Genomic DNA, 18,677 nt, shown 5'->3' with positions numbered 1-18,677 from the left:
ATCTTTGAGATTCTGTTCAATAATCTAGCAATTTTTATGTTCTAATTATACAAACAAGATTGAGAACAATGACAAGAGGGCAACACACACAAACAAACCCAGTTAAGACGAGCAGAAAATGTAAGTAGTTCAGCTCATCAAATCTTTAAGACAGTCCAATGTTTTAAATGTTTGAAGGAACTACATACATTTTATAACTCTTAAAGCTACAATCAACAGATTTATTATTTAATATCTACATCTCTCATAAAATTGTAAATAGTCTTGCCCCAGTTTTACAGAGCCCCAAATAAATTTTTTAGATTTCTTCCTCCATCTAATCAATTCAACTTTGTCCTGTTAAAAGGGTAAATGCAGCTCATAAAAAAAGTCATTTAAGTAAATAACTGGAAAGCAATTACTTTCTTGTCAATTTGTGTGCAGCTTGGGATGGCTGTGCAGAAGATTAAAGTTTATGAATGTTTTTTTTTTTTTTTTACAGAAACAACTGCAGACAAACTCACTGAGACTAAATATCAATGTTTCTCTAAAATTCAATATTAGCACCATGTTTCAGAACAGTCTGACATTTATGTGATTCTGGATTTGCTGTAAGAGGCTTGTAAAGAAACATGGAGATGTCACCTCTATCTCAGTTGCTCCTATCTCGTTTCAAATATTATAAGTAGACTTCAGTTTACTTTTATTAATATGTGCATACATTCATTTAGACTTGTAATTCTTTTTTCTAGACTTCTCCATACTTTTTCGAAAAACACGACGAAAAATAATCAGACTGGTCCAATTGCTAACTATTTGCTTCAGAGGGAATCTCATTACTATAAACTCATGCTAATCAGCTTTCAACTTTTCTTGCCTGAGAATGAGAACCAATTTGATGTTTATTCTTATCTCATGAATTTGGTCATTTAATGCTTGTCATTTTATATTTTTTAAAACCCATTTGGGATCCACTTTTTGAAAATATATGTTCTTCAAATTAAATTTTTATTAGCAGAGTTCATGAAAATTATGATTCCATTTACAGTATAAGTGGTTGCGCACACATTACGGAAATATTTATAGCAGACACTAGCTATATTAAATTAATATAGCTCGTCAAATACTCTGGAGAGATTAAATGCATTTCGCATTGATTCTGTCTGTTGTGTTGATTATCTATGAGCACTATTGGGCAAAATCTCTGTACGTTACAGAGACGAAGAACAGAGAGCCGAACACATCAAAGCCCTTCGTATTGAAGTGCTGACTACCCTGCAGTAAGCAGTTCACTGCCACCTGTTGTTTTTGGACCTATGTTTTGTTACTGAATAGAAAAAAAAAATCTGTGCTGTTCTTGACGCCTGAGGGGGGCCTTCGGATGTCTGCATGAGCAAATCAGCACTCGGCAACCGCCTCACCGGGGAGCCACAGACTCTGAACTATCAAAAAAACCTATAAATGGATGTCCATTTCTGCACATCTTCAGTCCAGTTCTATTTTACATCTCCAACATTTTTGAATCATCAACAGAGTAATAGAAAGCACACTAATATGATGAAAAGCTCAATTTCATTTTGACTTTCATTGCCATCTCTTTCAAATTCAGCTAATACATTTTGTCGTTTGACAACAGCCAAGTATCTAGATTGATATTTTTAGCTGAACAACAAGACTTCACTTCTTCATGTCACTGTATTTCTTAACAATAAAGTCTTTTGAAAGAAGATTGTAGCAGAACAACAGATTTATCTGTAGCCTTCTTGCTCCAGTTGAAATAAAGAAATAATAGTGACTTTATCTAAATCACCTTGAAAAATTACATCCTGAAGCTTTTCACATTTTACAATTCGAAAGCAATTATTTTCCTTCCACTTCACAATTTAACACTGTAAGAGCGGAAATACTATTTAAGGAGTTGCCACAGAAGGAGTCCCGTGGCAGAGTGTGTAATAAATCTCCGAAGCTCGCCTGTGGCCTAGCAGCAAGAACTACGTCTTCGTGCGTTATTTCTTTTACCTATATATTTAAAAGTATAGCCACCTTTCAATTCTCCAATAACACCACTTTGGGTTAGCCGGACACTTAAATCCCCTATCAAAAATATATTAAAGTTTCTATGTAAAAATGACCAAATTTAAACAAGCTAAGAGGAGTGAATACTTTTGGAAGATACTGAATGTTTTTTTTGGTACGCGAGTAATGTAGGAAACTATGTTCAGCCTTACCGTAGCCGCAGTACCATGTTCACAGCACCTTGAATGAAGGGTGTATTCTCATATGGTTCCACCTGCATCGAAAATACCTGGGAATGAATCAGTTTACCCTATTTTATGCCGTTTCAACACAGACAAAATAAAAAATCATGCCCTGCAGTGAAAAAGGAGCATATAATCAGAATAAATCCAAAGTGTGTGCAGAGCTGAATCTGTAATGCAACGCATGATTGAATTGTTTTATCTAATCTGTAGGGAAAGGTGGGAAAGTAAGGGGAAAAGAAAAGGAACAATAAATAAAGGTGTGATGTATTATTTGTCTATATAATTACAATTATTATATTGCAATATTATGGGTCTTTTATGTGAGAAAGAATTGATAATTTGAGTAAAAAATGTCTTCTCAGATAATTTTTAAGTGGGACATAAGACAACCCCAAAAATGCTCTGGTTCACTTTCACAATGACAACAGAGTAAGTCTTGGGAGTAGATACACCTATCCACTGAGCTGGCACTGTCAGGCAGGCAGCCATTTACTGTGAGTTATTACTGCTGAGAGCATCCATCCTGGAGACAGACACTCTCACATTTACGCACACACACACACACACACACACACACACACACACACACACACACACACACACACACACACACACACACACACACGCACACGCACACGCACGCCCACACACACACGCCCACACACAAAGCGCCAGCTGCACATGTACATTATGCATACACACACACACAATCATTGCAGCATCAAGTTCATTGAATCATGACAAATTAGCGCTGCTTCTGCAGAATCCCTCACCTGGGGATGCTGTACAGACAAGCCTTCTATAGGGATATTGTTGGCATCTTCCTCATTCTAGGAGGAAGAAATTGAGAGGCATGATTGCGCAAATTATGAATTTTAAAATCATCTTGGAAGAAAAACAGAAAAGAGCGGATTAAAAAAAAGAGAGATTGGCTGACTTCAATACATTGTCACAAAAAATATAATAATATGCGCTAAATTTGTGTAAAAATATTGCTAAACTTGTTATTTTTACAAAACATTTTCAATTAATTGCATTTTATTTGGTCTTCTAATTATCATGCAGCCAAACCTGTAAATTTTTGTTAAATTATTTACCTAATTGCTTCTTTATCAAGAAAGTGTATAAATATTGTTAATTCTCTTCCTTAAATAATAAATGAGATGAGAATCTAACTTACGTCTTTGGCCTCATATTTGACCCTTCGTGACTGGAAAAAAAAAACATATTTACACATTCATCTGTGTAACTAATAATTACAATCTTAATAACAGAGCGATAAAATAATCAATGTCAGACACTTCATTCATTTTTTTAAATATATTTTTACATTTTATTCAATTCTGCTTCTCAACTCTTTGAAAGCAACCTACCAGAGACAACTAAAAGAAAACTTAAATGATATTCTATCAGCAGTAATTTATGTTTTAAATCATTACAAATGTTATTTATTGTATAATACATAAAATTTCTTTACCATATCATATTTATCAAAGGGTTCTACACTTCACTTTCTCCTTCCTCCACTACAGTGAACTCTAGACAAACCTCTAATGTCTACAAAACAAACTGATCAAGGAGGGGAGGAATGAGCGCTGTCAAAAACAGAGGGGGAGGATTCATGCTGGTTTATGCTTCACATAAAACACCTTAGTAACCCTGAATATTTTAAAACATCTGTTACAGCAGTAAATCTGTCTTGTTTGTGAAATAATTCAATGTATTTGTAATGCCTCACTTACCCTGCCCTGATTCACCGCTGCTTTACCCTCCTCACTGCCCTCATCCAGTTCGTCGTCGCTCCACTCCCAGTCCCCGTCTACCGTCTTGTGCAGGTGGCCACTGGAGCCTGGGACTCTCCTCACCTTCACCGGCATGACAAACATTAATGTTACATGTGCCTTGTTTTTTTTTCTTCTTTGTTTGTTCTTCTTTGATTTACTTAGACTTTTACGTCTGCGAAAGTATTAACGCCCTTTAACCTTTATCACAAACTTGTATGTTGCGGGGATTTTATATGTTAGATTAACAAGAACTAGAGCATGTGAAGCAGATTGAGAGTGATGAATGATTTACAAATAAAAAGAATGAAACACATTTCTCTTTCTTTACAGCTGCAAGTCTTTGGGATACAGCACATCTGTAAAGTAATCAAACAGTTGCACCAATTCTACTTTCTAAAATAGATCAAGCTTGAATGAAACATGCATGTGAACATAATTTTTTAAGTCGTACATTTTAATTGGATTTAGGCATCAACTCTGAATAGACCAGTGTAACACATGAAAGGGTATGCTTTGCTCAAAATCTGTACGTTTGTAGTCATTCACTACCACTACACAGCATTTTGCATGAACGTCTAAAAAATAATTTAGGTGTGACCTTGTTGTCTTTTTTGTGCCACTCTTCCTTAAAGGTCAGATGTGTGGAGTGCACAAGTCATAATTTGTCTTATCAACAGTTTTCCCTACCTGAGCTGTGGATCTCTGCAGCTTTTCCAGAATTATAAGCTGCCTCTTGGTGCCCACTCGGAATAATGCTCACTAGCCCGGCCTGTTAATTTAATTTAATGTATAAGTAGGTTTGCAGTTGGACCATATTTTTATTATTTTGGATCCCAGTTGAGCTCTGTAAAATTTCCCAAAGCTTGAAATGTACATTTTTTTTTATGATTAGCATTGCTTTAACAGCTTTCACAACCATTTCTGACCTATCTGGTGCGGCCCTTGGTTTTCATGAAGCTGTTTGTTCACTACTGTTTGCTAACAAACCCCTGAGCCCTGAATGGAAATGCTGAATTTTAACTGAGTTGAAATGGTAGTCAGGAGTACTCTTATCACCTTATTAGATAAGTTCTGAAGGAAGTTGGTTGCACTGAATTTTATTTAGGAGTAACCTATTAAAGCAGGTTAGAAACAAATGCACACCATTCAGTCCACATTTGAAAACCACACACTATTTATAGCAATTTACTTATAAAGTTTATGTTCATTGTTACTACTGATCTATGACAAAAGAACTTGAAATTAAATAGGTGGCAGTTTATGGTTGTAACAAAAATGTTCCTGGGGTATGAATAGCTTTGCAAAGTCACTCTATGTAAAGCTGTTTAATCAAACATTAGAGAGTTTTACATGAAAATTAGCTATTCAAAGCCACACTAAATGCCCCCCAAATTGGGACAGTTTGTAAGTCTGAGATGAGCTCAGCTCCAAAGTATTACAGAGGAGACGACACAGATCTGACACAGATCTGTGAGCAACCAGCACCATAAATTCCCCTCGGCTTTAGTCGAGGTCACAGTTAAAGGAGCACTACCCTTCCAGCTGGTGTCAGGTTTACCTTCTAAATCTGACTGAGAACAAAGGCTTTCCCAGTTCTGCGCAGGGTCCTTTAGCAAAACAGACAGATCGATTCAGCTAGAAGCCAAACCTGCTCAAGCAACAGGCAGATTTGGATGTTTTCAGAGGCTACAACTTCTCCACGTTCTGTATTGATAACTCTTCTGAAAATTAGCATTTAGAAAACATCATTACAGAGTTCAATAACTTTTTGATTATCATGTGTCCACTGGAGCATAAAATTAATCTCAATATGAATCTGTTTTCTGTTTGTTCAGCTTGTTTTTTGCATGTCTTAAATCAATAACTCAAACCCACATTCATTGCAATATTTTACATTGACAACAGATCCACCAGGTTATTGTGAAGTTTTTATTGTGTGTATTAGAGCGCCATCTGCTGGTAATCCTGGTTCTTCAACTCAAAACTACCTACCTTAGTGAACACAATATTCCTTTTATTAACAATCAAATTTAACATGGAACAAATACTTGCTTTGTTCTACCTACATTATCCAAAATTTCCATAAATTGAAGGTTTTTTTTATTTTTCTAGTTTTCATACCATCTGTTAGATACCATCTGTGATTACTTTCCTGATGAAAGAATCTGCCATCTCTTTCTCATTCCCTTGTAAAATGAGAAGGTGCACCTGATATGCAGTTCCAGCCCTTTTATTTTAAACTCTATCAGTATTTGTTACTTAGATATGTCAATATTTTTACCATGACTACCAAATTTCACACAAAGAAAAAAAAAAGAAGAGAAAAGAAAAGAAAAACTGAATGCCAAGCAACAAGGGTTGTGATAGGTCAATGGGAAAATGCTGCAGATCAAGAAGGTCAAGAGACTTAAGGAGGCTGTGCAAAGAGAGGAGCTGAACAGTGAGGTTTGGGAGCAGCTAAGGTCACAATATCCTGAGGTGGTTGTGTTTCTGCAGTACTGCTTGTATCTGCAGGCTTTGGATAATGTTGCTGAGCTTATAATGCAGTGGACTCTGTAGGTCAAATCTGTGCAAAATAGCAAGGGCATCAGCTCTGCTGCAAATTTTCTACAGCCAAAGTCATCATTGAGTCAGACCTTCAACTGTGTATTTCATGCTGTACATTTTTACGACATTGAGGGAAGGTTTTAAATTACATCCTTTATAACCTAATCTGTAATAAGTCATTTTTGTATTTAATAATTATTCTCCAGATTGCTCTGGGTCTTAACATTTTTCTCTTTTTTACTCACAATTTGTCCAGTCCATGGAACTGATGTCTATTATCATGCAGAGTATACTTAAAAAATGAGAACGACTCAAAAACAAAAGAAGAAGTAGCAGGCCTAAAATAAAATTCACATCAGATGAAGAGTATATTAAATCATGTCTTTTAGAAAATAGGAACATGTTTCACAGAAAGCCTGACACGGGATACACATCATGCTTCAGTTTATCAGTCTAGTGCAGAGGTGCTTAACCTTGTTCCTGCAGAACTTGACTGAATTCAGAAGTAATGCAGTCGTTCCAGTCAAGTTTGATGGAGAGGGGACACATCTAAAACACGCAGGAAAGTGGGTCCTGAGAGCCACATATAGACACCACAGATCCAAGCTAAATATGTACTGCATCTTTGGCAGGTTTCATACTCAACTTAAGAAAGGGGAACCAAGCCTGAGTTTTCAAAAGGTTGTGAAAAAGAAAGTGCTTAAAGAGCACATTTAAAATTTGGTTTTGCAATGTTGTGTTTTACATTTAGACAAACCAGTGGTTTATCACTCAAGTTCAAAATATTTTTTTTATGTTTGCATTATTAATAGACCGGACTGAAATGACTTGTATAACACACATATTATACTGGATAGGTCAAAAAAATGTGAAAACAAAGCAGCCAAATCCAAAAGAAAACTTAAAAAACCTTTAGAAACCTATATTATCAATAGTAAAGGGATAGCTTAAAAGGATTCAGAAGCACAGTTCTACTAAAAAGTTATAAACAGCCAATGTTTTGCATACAATAAATAGTTCTAATTTTATCTTCATTTAGAATAAATCCAAATTAGTTGATCCCAGAGGCTGAATTTTATACCTAATTTAAGAGGGACCAAAGGAGACTTCCAATCCTAAACCAAGTCCAGTCACAAAAACCTTATAGAGATTTATGCAAGTGCTGTTTGACATGTCTTTGTTACTTTAGAATTGAGTGGTTTACCACTTCTCAGTGGTAAGTCAATGATTGGTTACCAGGAAATGGAGATAGGAGATGGTGTGGTGCCACTTGGGATTAGTGAACTCTACTTTCTAGATTTTTACACATTTATATTTTTCTGTCAGACAGCTGCTACTACCAGCAAAATCTTTCAATGTTTAGTTCTCAGTACAAGTTTCATACAGGAAGATCTCTGGTGTTGTACAGCCTCCTATTTTCATTTCCTGTTAAGATATTTATTGGCTTCCTTTTAAATGGTCATCAAAGTTAAGGATGGGAATTATTTAAAGATGCATTAAACACCATTAGCATAAACCGCTATGTCAAACTAGCCTCCAGGTAATCTGAATTTAGCTATGCCAATTAATGCCACTATAAACATTACCTAACAAGCATCTTTAAAGGGCATTATGTATTTTCCAGGCAGATTGAGTCATGTTGTACCAAAATCAAGTAACTTTGTTACTTTCAGTTGTTGTATATTATACATCAAAACAACTTAACCCTTCTAGACTGGAACATGTCGGCGGCGACACATCCAAATTTGCAGTACCGTAATTCCAACACACGTAGCGCTATCTGAAAAATTCCAACGGTTTCTGAAAGGGGAGACGTTGCACTTTCCAGCAAGTATCGGGTTAATACGGTAACTTCACAGCTGCAGCTGCAGAGAGTGTAATTAATCCGGGGGGCACTCGTTTAATAGACGGTATATTGCGAAAATAACTTGCTGGATATTGAAAGTTCCAGTTGTTATTGATACATGGGTAAGTATATCATCTCACAGGACATTTAAAGAACTACTTACAATTAAAATAAGGAAGATTTATTTAGGCAGACGCTTGAAACTTCAGCGTAAAAGGGTTAAAAGAAGTCTGACTTTATATCATAGTTGTGTCTGACATCTAGAAATTGGCCTCTGTCCCTTTAAGAAGCTCCTACTCTTTCAGCATGTCATCACAACAATGCTTCTTCATTTACAAGGAGCAGCCTTGTGGAATAGGCGGTGCTTTGAAAGAGCAAGTGCTTAGGCACAGCAAAATGGCTGCCACAGGAAATTTAAGGATTTCTCAAACATGAATGAAAGAATTAAAGTAAAAACCCAGCTATGTTTTTGATGAGGGAATCACATATAGCACGATATAAAGCTAAAAAAAAAAAAAAAACAGTCAGTCTACCATAATATTCCATATAGCCTCAGTCCAAAATACCAGCACTATTCCTTTAAGACATCTGAAAAGTAATGTAGACATTAAGGGACTAGCTAAAATAAGTTTTCAGTTTTCACAATTATCCATTCTAAAAAGGTATTTTTGCTATAATGTTATAGTACAGTAATACTCTCCAAATTCACAATTCTGAAGCTCGTTTTACTTCTGATTTTACACAACTGCATGACAGCAAATCTATAAAGCATGTTGTCCGGGTTTGTTATAGAACTCCTGAATAACAGAGCAGCCTGTACCCTTTCCCTCTGTTACCGGCACTGAAAGCCTGTCTGTAGTTCACACATAAACCATCAACAACGTAATGCCACCCTACCCCGTTTGTGCGTAATTATAACGTCATGAACATTAATGGTTGTCCTGTCTACTATGCCCTCTATTTAGACTGAACCATGTCAGTGAATTTCCACCCCTCCACTCAGCCGCCCTTCCCTCTGATCCTGCCTCAGACCTGGCCATCAGGGGAGTATTATGTAAAGCTAACATCAGCTGTGCCTGAAAAACGGCACTTCCTCCCTGTTGGCCATAACAGTTTTACTAACTTATGTTAACAATCCATTTATCCAGGTTTGTCTTGACATACGCAGGAAGCTGCTCTTAAAGTCATACTAACACATGGGTCAGTGGATCTGCACAGCATGACTCTTATGCGACTGTGGCCCACATTTTTATGTTGTCTATGCATAGGGGTAAAAGTTGTTGGAGGTGCTAAAGGAAGACAGAGTCCATACGTTGTGTTGACTGTAAATTCAACATCCTGGATTGAAAGCAGTCCATCCATCCACAAGTTTTTTTTTTTTTTTTTTTTTTTTTTTTTTAATGTTTAACCAATAACTTTGTTATTGAAGAGGGCAAAATATCACATAAACATACCTTCTTTGCTCTCTGAGATATCTTTGGTGCACGACTCAAAAGCTTTTCAACAAGATATTCTCTGTTCTGCAGGGCAAAATGAACAAAGTAAGGAAAAAATTTAATCATCAAAGTTGGACAATGCCATGCAAACCACAAATTTAAACAGGGTCCTTCCCATACTTGCAAACATTGGAGGAGGCATAAAAAAGTATGCATGACAAGTAAATCAGTAAGACATGAAGACAAATACTTGAAAGCATATTTTTAAAATCCTAATTCAGTCAATCTGAAAAGTACCGTAGGTGTCAAAGAGGAAACTATTTGGCAATGACTTGCAACATATTTTTCATGCTGTAGATCTGAAACATACCCAAACGCCTGCAGCAAAAAGAGAAGAAAGACCCTGCCGAGATCCTATCTGTGAGACAATGCTGATAATCACTGCTCCATCATGCCGCAAACTCTGCAAATTATCTACAGTTCTGATGTTAATCAGCTTCTGTGGAACAGAGCTGGCCACATGACTTCAAAGATGGGATGGGATGTAGCTCACAGTTTAAAACATTTAAATGCAACTTAACAACAACGTTGAGGCAGGCCTTTTAGTGGTGGCAAGCATCCTTAAAATCACGTTTCTTATCTATTGGTTTTGCACAAGTTTAGTTTGCATACAAATGTCGTCTATTAAAAAAATGCTTAGTTAGAGACATAAGATAGTAATTTAAAAACAAGAGAATCCCCCCAAAAATTTAATATCTACTCAAAGTGCACTTATTTTGTTAGTTCAATACAAAAAATGAAACTCTTATATTATTAAACGGATTTATTACTCAGAGTAATATTTGAATTTTCAATCTTGGGATTTTCTGAGATACAGAATTTGGGGCTTTCATTTCCTGTATACTGTATTAATCATCAAAAAATATTACAAATGATTTATTAAAATACAAAAATCTGTAAGCAAAAAATCTATACAAATTTCAGTTTTGGAACCGAATTAAATTCTGATGATTTTCTACTTTTGTTGAGATGCACCTGTCTTAACTCCCTTTTTTTATTATTTACCAAAACAAAATCAGTGACATGATTGAATGTAAAGTCAACTAAAAGTGGTCTGTTTTACATGAAAAGTCAACTACACCTCAATGTCTGAGTGTGTTGTGTGTATGAAAATAACCAATAGAATCTAATATGGCTTCAACCCATCAAATGTTAATAAAACCAAACAAAGACAGTGCAGCAAATATTTGAGATTAAAGAAATACCTTTGCCTTTTGTATGAATTTACACTTCAAAAGCTCAGCTGCTGTAGGCCTAGAGACAAAACAAAGAGAAAATGCCATTGGAAAAATATAACAAGAAAGAGTCAAGCTCAATTAATCAAACATATGGAGAAAAAGTTCTCCTAGACATGGGAAAGAAATGCTATAGTAAAAAACACACAAATAAAGCAAAAACTTAGGAAATCTGATTGATTCACTTCAAACAGGAAAAACAAGAGTCATGATTATGCATGTCCAAAACTGGATCACTGTCTAAAAGTTAAATAAAATCAAGTTCTTGTTATTTAGTACAAACTGCTTCATTTCTGCTCGTTCATATGTTGTGGCACCAACCTTTTTGCAGGGTCTTTCTGAAGGCACGTAGTTATAAGCTTTCGAAATGATTTTCCATATTTTTTTAGTATTTCCTTGTCCTCAACACCCGTCTCCAGAGTGGGCGGATCATTCTGTAGGGTAAGCATTAAAACCTGAAAGCACAAGGAAAAACGGTCAAAAAACACCCAGACATTCAAGCAGCACTATCAAAAGGATAGTGCTTTTAAAATAAGAAAATTGGGTCTTTTTAGATGTTTGGATTTGAAGAAGGAAAATAGATTGTTGCATTGTCAATGACTTATTCAATTGCCTGAGTTTTCTCAATACAATCAGGATTGACTTGTATTATATGTTACTGAATATAAATTTGAGCATTAGACCGGGTGTTATCTGACTGGTTAGACCTAAATTAGTCTTGCAAAGTTCCTTCTTATGGCATTTGTATCTAACTGACTCCATGCAAATAATTTAATACATTTTTTTTTGGTCCATGACACTTACCTTCATTGGAGGGTATCGGTGATAGGGTGCAGAACCTGTTGCTAACTCTATCGCTGTAATTCCAAAACTCCATATATCTGCTTTGAAATCATAGCCTCGAACCTGCAGACATGGGGTTATAAAAGACAATAAGACTTACTTATGCAAGGCTCAGAGGATTTATGATTAGTGATAAGCATAACTAATATAGAAAACAATGAAAACATCTGGAGCTTAAAATGTTCTCTATATTTACTGGAGTCCCAAGTAAAATTATGTAAAATGGCTTTAAGTGAATGTTGTTGCATAATCTTACACTAAAAGGTTCTAAGAAATGTTTGATTTAATTTTAGTACATTTATTTAAAGTGGAAAAAAAAACTCTGTGACAGGAAAAGATTCTTAACTACATTAGCATGTAATCCTGAACCAGTAATAATTTCTATTTAAAAATAAATGTAACTAAAACATTTTAATTTTATAAAAAGAAAAGTTATGCTGATCAGACACGTTACGTCTGGTATTTAATTATTTGGATTTTCACATTCTTTTTACATTTGTATTTCCAGTAACAACTAATACTTTTTTATTTAATTTACTTTTGTTTCACAGAAAAACTTAAACATTGACTTAATGCGTGGGTTTATGGTCTCTGAGATCTCTAAATGTATGTTAAACAAGTTAGAAAATGGCTATAATAAGGATGATGCTTGTATAAATCTGTATCTGCAAACAGAGGAATAATTGAAAAGTACAAAAGACTTACCTGCTCCATCACCTCTGGAGCCATCCAGCACGGCGTTCCAACAAAAGTCTTTCGAACTTTGTGCCTCGTCATGTCGCCCCCCGCAGCTAAAAAGGCGCTTACACCAAAATCTGTAGTAACAAAACATAAACATGGTGGTTACCATCATAAAAATGTGAGACTGTTCAGAAAAATGTCTTTACTTTGCATGTTTGGTGGACTTTGACAGTGTTAAGGTGTACATTCTAGCAAAGGAAGTAGTCCTAAATATTCTCAATGGACTTATATATTCATCTCTATAAAATTTGTCTGAGTTCAAACATCTTCCGTTAAAAGAGGCCTGCATCAAGACAAAGAAAATCCCAAATTTTTGATTGTTTTAGATTGTCACAGAGTAAATTAGGTGTTTATTGTTCACTGTCAATCCAAATTTGCTCTGTGTGACACTTGTTTAGCCTTCAGTGTGTTACACTGAGAGACCTTGGAATTGTTTTTTCACAAACCAAGTCCAGAGAGCACTGTTCCTTCATGTATGGAATATTACCCGAACCATCCTGTTCCAAAGCAATGCTGAAAAACCTGCCTTCACTTTTTCCACCTTCAGGATGAATCACTGCAATTCCACTTCAACTGGGTGAAAAATTTTCCACTTAAGATATTGAAACCGATCCTACATTACTGATGGTTACAGGTCCAGGATGTGACGCCCCAAATAGTGAAAAAAAGCACATGATGTTTGTATTTAAAGCTAAACCTAAAACTGACCTCATCTAGAGGATATGCTGAATTTTATTTGTTTTTCCTTTATCCGCTTACATTTTGTTTTCTAAATGTCATCTTGCTACATAATTACACTTCTACAAAGAATATTACTCTTTTTTTAAATAATTTCTAGTTTTTCAAGCACTGTCAAATGCTCTTTAGGTATATCCAATAATTATATTATTATCAAAATATTGTGATTTTAGCTAGTTATTTAGTATCCACTATTTGGGGTAATATAAGTTAGAGGGTCACATTCAAAAATGTATCCACGTTGAAAATATTTTGCTTAATTAAAACGCATCAATCTTAAATACATCCAACTTTCTTTGTTTCTGTATGGTTCAAACAAATCTTCCAATCAGTCAGCCTCAGGTTTTGGACAGTTTTTTTTTTTCTATTTGCATGAATTCAGTCAACGTTATGCAAATACAAAATGTAAAAGAACATTCCAAAAAATATATGTCCCTGCAAGGCTAAAGTACGCCAGTGTGTTACAGTAGAGCCCAGAAAGTAATGCTGTAACCTGTAAATTAGGACAACATTGGTTCTTTAAAAAGAAAAAAAGCAGAAGAGAGTGTGATAATGTAACAAACCTGCAATCTGAACAGATCCATCTTCTCCCAGTAGGATGTTCCCAGCTTTCACATCCCTGAGGTCAGCAAAACAATAATGGAGTAAAACATCAAAGTCACGTGGGACAACATCGATTCTTCCATTTATGTTAACAGATCCCACTGACTATCACTATCTAGAACTGTGCCCGAGGGGCTCATAGAGGTTTACGCCCCATATTCACACTGACCTTGAAATCAAGGACGTGAACAGAACACAAAGAACTTTGTATTTCACTTTAGGATTTTACTTTGGCAGCTTGTTCATTCGCTTCATCCCGGTCATTATTTCAGGGTTTCACATAGGAGTGTGTGCTCTCGCAAAACAAGTACTTGTTTCACTAATATATATTTTTAATGATAGTTTTTCATTAAAAAAAAAAAAAAATCTTCCTATTAGAAATAATAGACAGAAACTAAAAGTGTTACCTGTGAATCTGTCCGTTTCTGTGGAGATAGTCCAGGCCCTCTAGAACTTCTTTTAATATTGTGGCAATAATTGGCTCATCTAATGCTCGAAGATTTTTATCCTCTTCTTTGCTCGCATGTTTAATTATATCCAGCATGGAGCCTAAATAACATCAAGCACAAGAAGAGGTATTCCTCCAATTTTCAAACATATAAATTAAACAGACAAAAAAAACGACAACAGTACAATACATTACAGTAGATCTCATTGGAATTAATTTACAACTGAGCCTGATGAGCCTGTGGTAATATAGGAAATACCAGTGTCGATCACTGATATGAGAAAATCAAAGGAAGGAGATAAAAATATTAATGACCTCTACTACTATTAACTTTACATCATACTAAACTCACCTCCACTCAGGAGCTTCATCACCAACCAAAGTTCATCCTTCACAACAAAGGAAGTGTAGTAGGTGACGATGTTTGGGTGGCTGCACTGACTCATGGCTTGAATTTCTTTCTGTAGGCGAAGAACATTTGCACGACACAAAACATTTTATCCCTAAGGATTCAAGATAACCATAGAAATGTGTGTAACTTTAAAGGTGTAGCTATCAGAGGTAATGTAGCAGCATATCATTAGAGAGTGGTGTAAAAGCACAAGGCTGAGAAAATAGCCCATATTAAATGTGCTCACCAACAGCTCATCCATGCTGGTCTGGCATTTTTCCAGGTTGATCCTCTTTATGGCCACGCGCTCCTGTCTGGGGGTACAGAGGGCCGCCTGCACCACAGCTGTGGCCCCGCTGCCTGGAATCACAACCGCACATCAGCATCAGCACAGGGGGATATAAGCCAAGAGGGACTAGCGTCACATGCACAGCTGGAGGACTTTACATTTCAACATCCCTCTGAGGCATTTGTGTTTAGGTAACAGCTTTCATGTTTCATCTGTGACAACTGGAGCAAACGCAAGCAGAGTGCACCACTCTTTTCAAACATGATCACACGACGACATCAAGTTGCTGGGACGCACGGCACTCTGCCAACTGTTACTGGCGGATAAGGCATGCTTTATGTCATGTGAGATGGGACTGCTGATTGTGAGAACAAGTAACTCTTAAACAACTCCCCACATTTTAACAAATATTACCACAGACTTTTGCATATTTTATCTGGGTTTCACATAATAAACCAATGAAAAGTAGTGCAGAATGTGTACAGGACTACACATATTTCTATTTATTTTCTTAGCAAATTAAATCTGAACAGTGTAGCAGAAATATGAACTCATCCCATTTTAATGCAATACTCCAAATAAATTTGGTGCAATCAGTTCCTTTCAGAAGTCAACTAAACTTCTTACAGTTCACAGGCAGCATTTGAGTTAACTATAAGTACACACACCTGTGGATCTATTTTAAGGCAAAACTTCAAATACACTGTTTCCTTGTCTTACATCATTGGAAATACACAGACGTCTGGCAGAGAAGCGTGAAACCTTACACGTCCCAAGAAACCGAACAAAAAGTTAAAGGTTGGGTACACGTGGGTCTTTCAAATGGACAATGACGTAAACATATTGTTGAATTAGTTGCAAAAGTAAACAGAAACCAAAATGCTTTCCTCATGTCATACTGTATAAACAATTCTACCTTTCATCTCCCGCAAAAGTCAATAAAAAATATTATAAATACAGGTATGCATACACTGCGTAATCGTCATTGACCTAAAACATGAAACATTTATTCTGATTGTCAAACAGTGAAGGGCTGGTGGTGGGGAAAGGGGACTGTGTGTGTATCTAAATAGCAAGTTCAACAGCATAATTATGTTATGACATGCTTTGGGAATGACATAATAGACCAGATGACTTGTCACACAAATAATGGTTGTTGTGATGAATGTATAAACAAAAGAGTTGTAACACAAGATATAATGAAACACTGAGAACAAAATGACCTGAACTATAAAAATATGGAAGGAGCTATTTCATTTGCACTGGAACTTTTTGCAGGGTATGGGAGGAAGGGCAGCTGTAGTACTTTTTACCAATTATTCTAGTGATTAAAAAAAAAAAAAAAAACTTACTGCAGTTCACATATAGCTTTGAATACTTGCAAATGTTCACATATACAATTGTATATTTTGGGATTTTCTGTTCTTCAAAAGATGACTTGAGTTTCCTTAAAAAGACTGACGATAAGAAAAAAAGGTAGTTGCAGAGTAAATTCAAATGTTGTTTTTTTTTCTTTTTTGAATTAAGAGTAAGAAAGTCCCTATTAATGGTGGATAATTCTGACTAAATTGTTCATTTTGAAAAGTACATCGTGAACATTACTGATTTTGGGATGATTTCAATCTGTTTTATATTTCCACTCGCGTGCCAGCTCAGGAAGGGCACAGCAGCAGTGATTTCAGCAATAACTAATAAACTTGTAGTTTGTCGCTGGAGCGATAGCATCTAATCCGTGAGCGCTGAAAGAGGACTTATTCAATGTGACATTTACACCCCCATGCAGAAACACTGATTCCGCCTCGTCTGCGCAGATCTACTGTAGACCGGTAGACTCCGACAGTCTCTGTTAACATCCGCATTGCAAAGCAGAGGAGGCTGCTGCATATATTTAAAAAAAAAAAAAAAAGCCGGTAGGCCCCTCTCCTTCGCTCACGACAGATAACCCACCACGGGCTGCCTGCCCACCACAACAACACCGCTTCTCCGGATACTAACCTATGACTTCCTGCAGCTCGTAGGACTCCCTGGTAATTGGCCAGCTGATGGTAGGTTGTGGATGGTGGACGGGAACCAGAGATTCGCCTTGATCCGCCATGATGATGATGGTGGTGGTGATGCCGCCTCGGTCACAGACAGAGAAACAGAGACGGCCAAGTTTGACCTCAGCTCCTCCTCGGTGGAAGTGTCAGCTGGCAGCTGTAGCGCTACAACCACCACAGACCCTGCCTGCCTGACTGAGCACAACCCGGAAAATAACGGAACACACACACAGAAGAGAGACACGCGCGCGCTCACTGGCACAAACCACACAAGCACGCGCGCGCACTATCAGTTCACAACACGATGTGCCGCTACAGAGGAAGACAATTTTCGAAACCATGATCTGTTTGGACGAATTAAGAGTTGATAAATACGGTTTCAATTGTTATTAAGTAATATGTTAAAAACTAATTATCCCTAATTAGATTTTATGATTATCACATAAAATGGCTTGGCAGCTTTCAGAATTAGTGACACTGACACGTATGTGTGACGAGTTAATGTAGTCACATTGAGTAGAAATACGTCCGGTGCGACTGATCCGGCTCAGTGTGCCGGTTCATTTAGCGGACTGAACGAAGAGATCAGACACCAGTCTAGTTTCATTTTATTAATTATTTTTTATTTGACAATGGTTGCGTGTTCCATGATTGAGGTTTTCAGTCATTTGAGAGACAGAAATGTCACAGTTAAGGTCATAATGATTATCTAAAATCCTAATTGTGGCATTCAAATACATAATTGTAAAATATAAAGTCCAGTTTTGAGTTTCGAGGTGATATGAGATACAAAGTCATAATTCTATTTTTTTTTCCGTTATTGGCTTTGATGTTGATGTTACAATTAGTGTTTAAAAACATTTACCTAAATGCCTGAGTGCTAAGTTGAAAGCTTTGTCAAACTTTTAATTTGATTAGAACAGAAATAATGCAACAAGGTGTAGGAAGAAAAAAATCAATGGCAAAATGTTTTAGACTGTCTGTGTGACAAGTGTCTACAGTGGTAATTGTTCATGATTATTTTATGTTTTATATTGTTTGAGACGTCTTTCTTTATATATTTATTTAGAACAGACTTGGTCTATGAGTGGAGGTAAATGGTGCGGATCCTGGCACCGTGCCGAAATTCCCATTCCTGATACTGACGCTTCTAATGTTGGCCAGAAGATGGCGCGATCGTCCCAAAGACTTGACAGATCATTTTTACATTCTGCAGTGGACAACAAGGGGACATTCTTGTCAATTTTAATACAAAGCATAAAGAGCACTAGATTTCTTCCCTTCACATCTTCCCTTTAGTTGCAGTTGCATTTTCTTGTACAAAATCTAGTATTAAATATTTATTTTTATATTACTATTCTTTTGACAATAAAACTGTTTTGATTCTTCAATCCAAGTACAATGTTTTCAAACAAGTTTTTAACTATATTAAAAAAG

At 36.2% G+C, this 18,677-nt stretch overlaps 1 protein-coding gene across 2 annotated transcripts in view; it reads right to left on the bottom strand.

Moving 5' to 3' along the window:
* stk39 (serine threonine kinase 39) overlaps positions 1 to 17,563 on the bottom strand; it is a 28,683-nt gene extending 11,120 nt beyond the window's left edge. Inside the window, exons 1-14 of one of the 2 annotated variants that reach the window (XM_015001383.2) lie at positions 17,197 to 17,563; positions 15,160 to 15,272; positions 14,874 to 14,982; positions 14,481 to 14,622; positions 14,034 to 14,089; positions 12,697 to 12,806; positions 11,953 to 12,054; positions 11,470 to 11,603; positions 11,119 to 11,167; positions 9,872 to 9,937; positions 3,983 to 4,105; positions 3,421 to 3,450; positions 3,014 to 3,070; positions 2,208 to 2,284 (exon numbers count right to left, since the gene is read on the bottom strand). In XM_015001383.2, coding sequence (XP_014856869.1) covers positions 2,208 to 2,284; positions 3,014 to 3,070; positions 3,421 to 3,450; positions 3,983 to 4,105; positions 9,872 to 9,937; positions 11,119 to 11,167; positions 11,470 to 11,603; positions 11,953 to 12,054; positions 12,697 to 12,806; positions 14,034 to 14,089; positions 14,481 to 14,622; positions 14,874 to 14,982; positions 15,160 to 15,272; positions 17,197 to 17,296 — 1,268 coding nt within the window. In that variant the 5' untranslated portion in view covers positions 17,297 to 17,563. The remainder of the gene's footprint in view (positions 1 to 2,207; positions 2,285 to 3,013; positions 3,071 to 3,420; positions 3,451 to 3,982; positions 4,106 to 9,871; positions 9,938 to 11,118; positions 11,168 to 11,469; positions 11,604 to 11,952; positions 12,055 to 12,696; positions 12,807 to 14,033; positions 14,090 to 14,480; positions 14,623 to 14,873; positions 14,983 to 15,159; positions 15,273 to 17,196) is intronic. The other variant, XM_015001384.2, reaches the window with a different exon arrangement.
* Positions 17,564 to 18,677: the final 1,114 nt, after the last annotated feature.

The sequence above is a fragment of the Poecilia mexicana genome, unplaced genomic scaffold (assembly GCF_051168715.1).
Source record: "Poecilia mexicana isolate PSO_F unplaced genomic scaffold, ASM5116871v1 scaffold_2, whole genome shotgun sequence".
In the NCBI taxonomy this organism is placed as follows: domain Eukaryota; kingdom Metazoa; phylum Chordata; class Actinopteri; order Cyprinodontiformes; family Poeciliidae; genus Poecilia; species Poecilia mexicana.
Note: the sequence above shows the minus strand (reverse complement) of the source record. Positions and strands in the feature narration are given on the sequence as shown.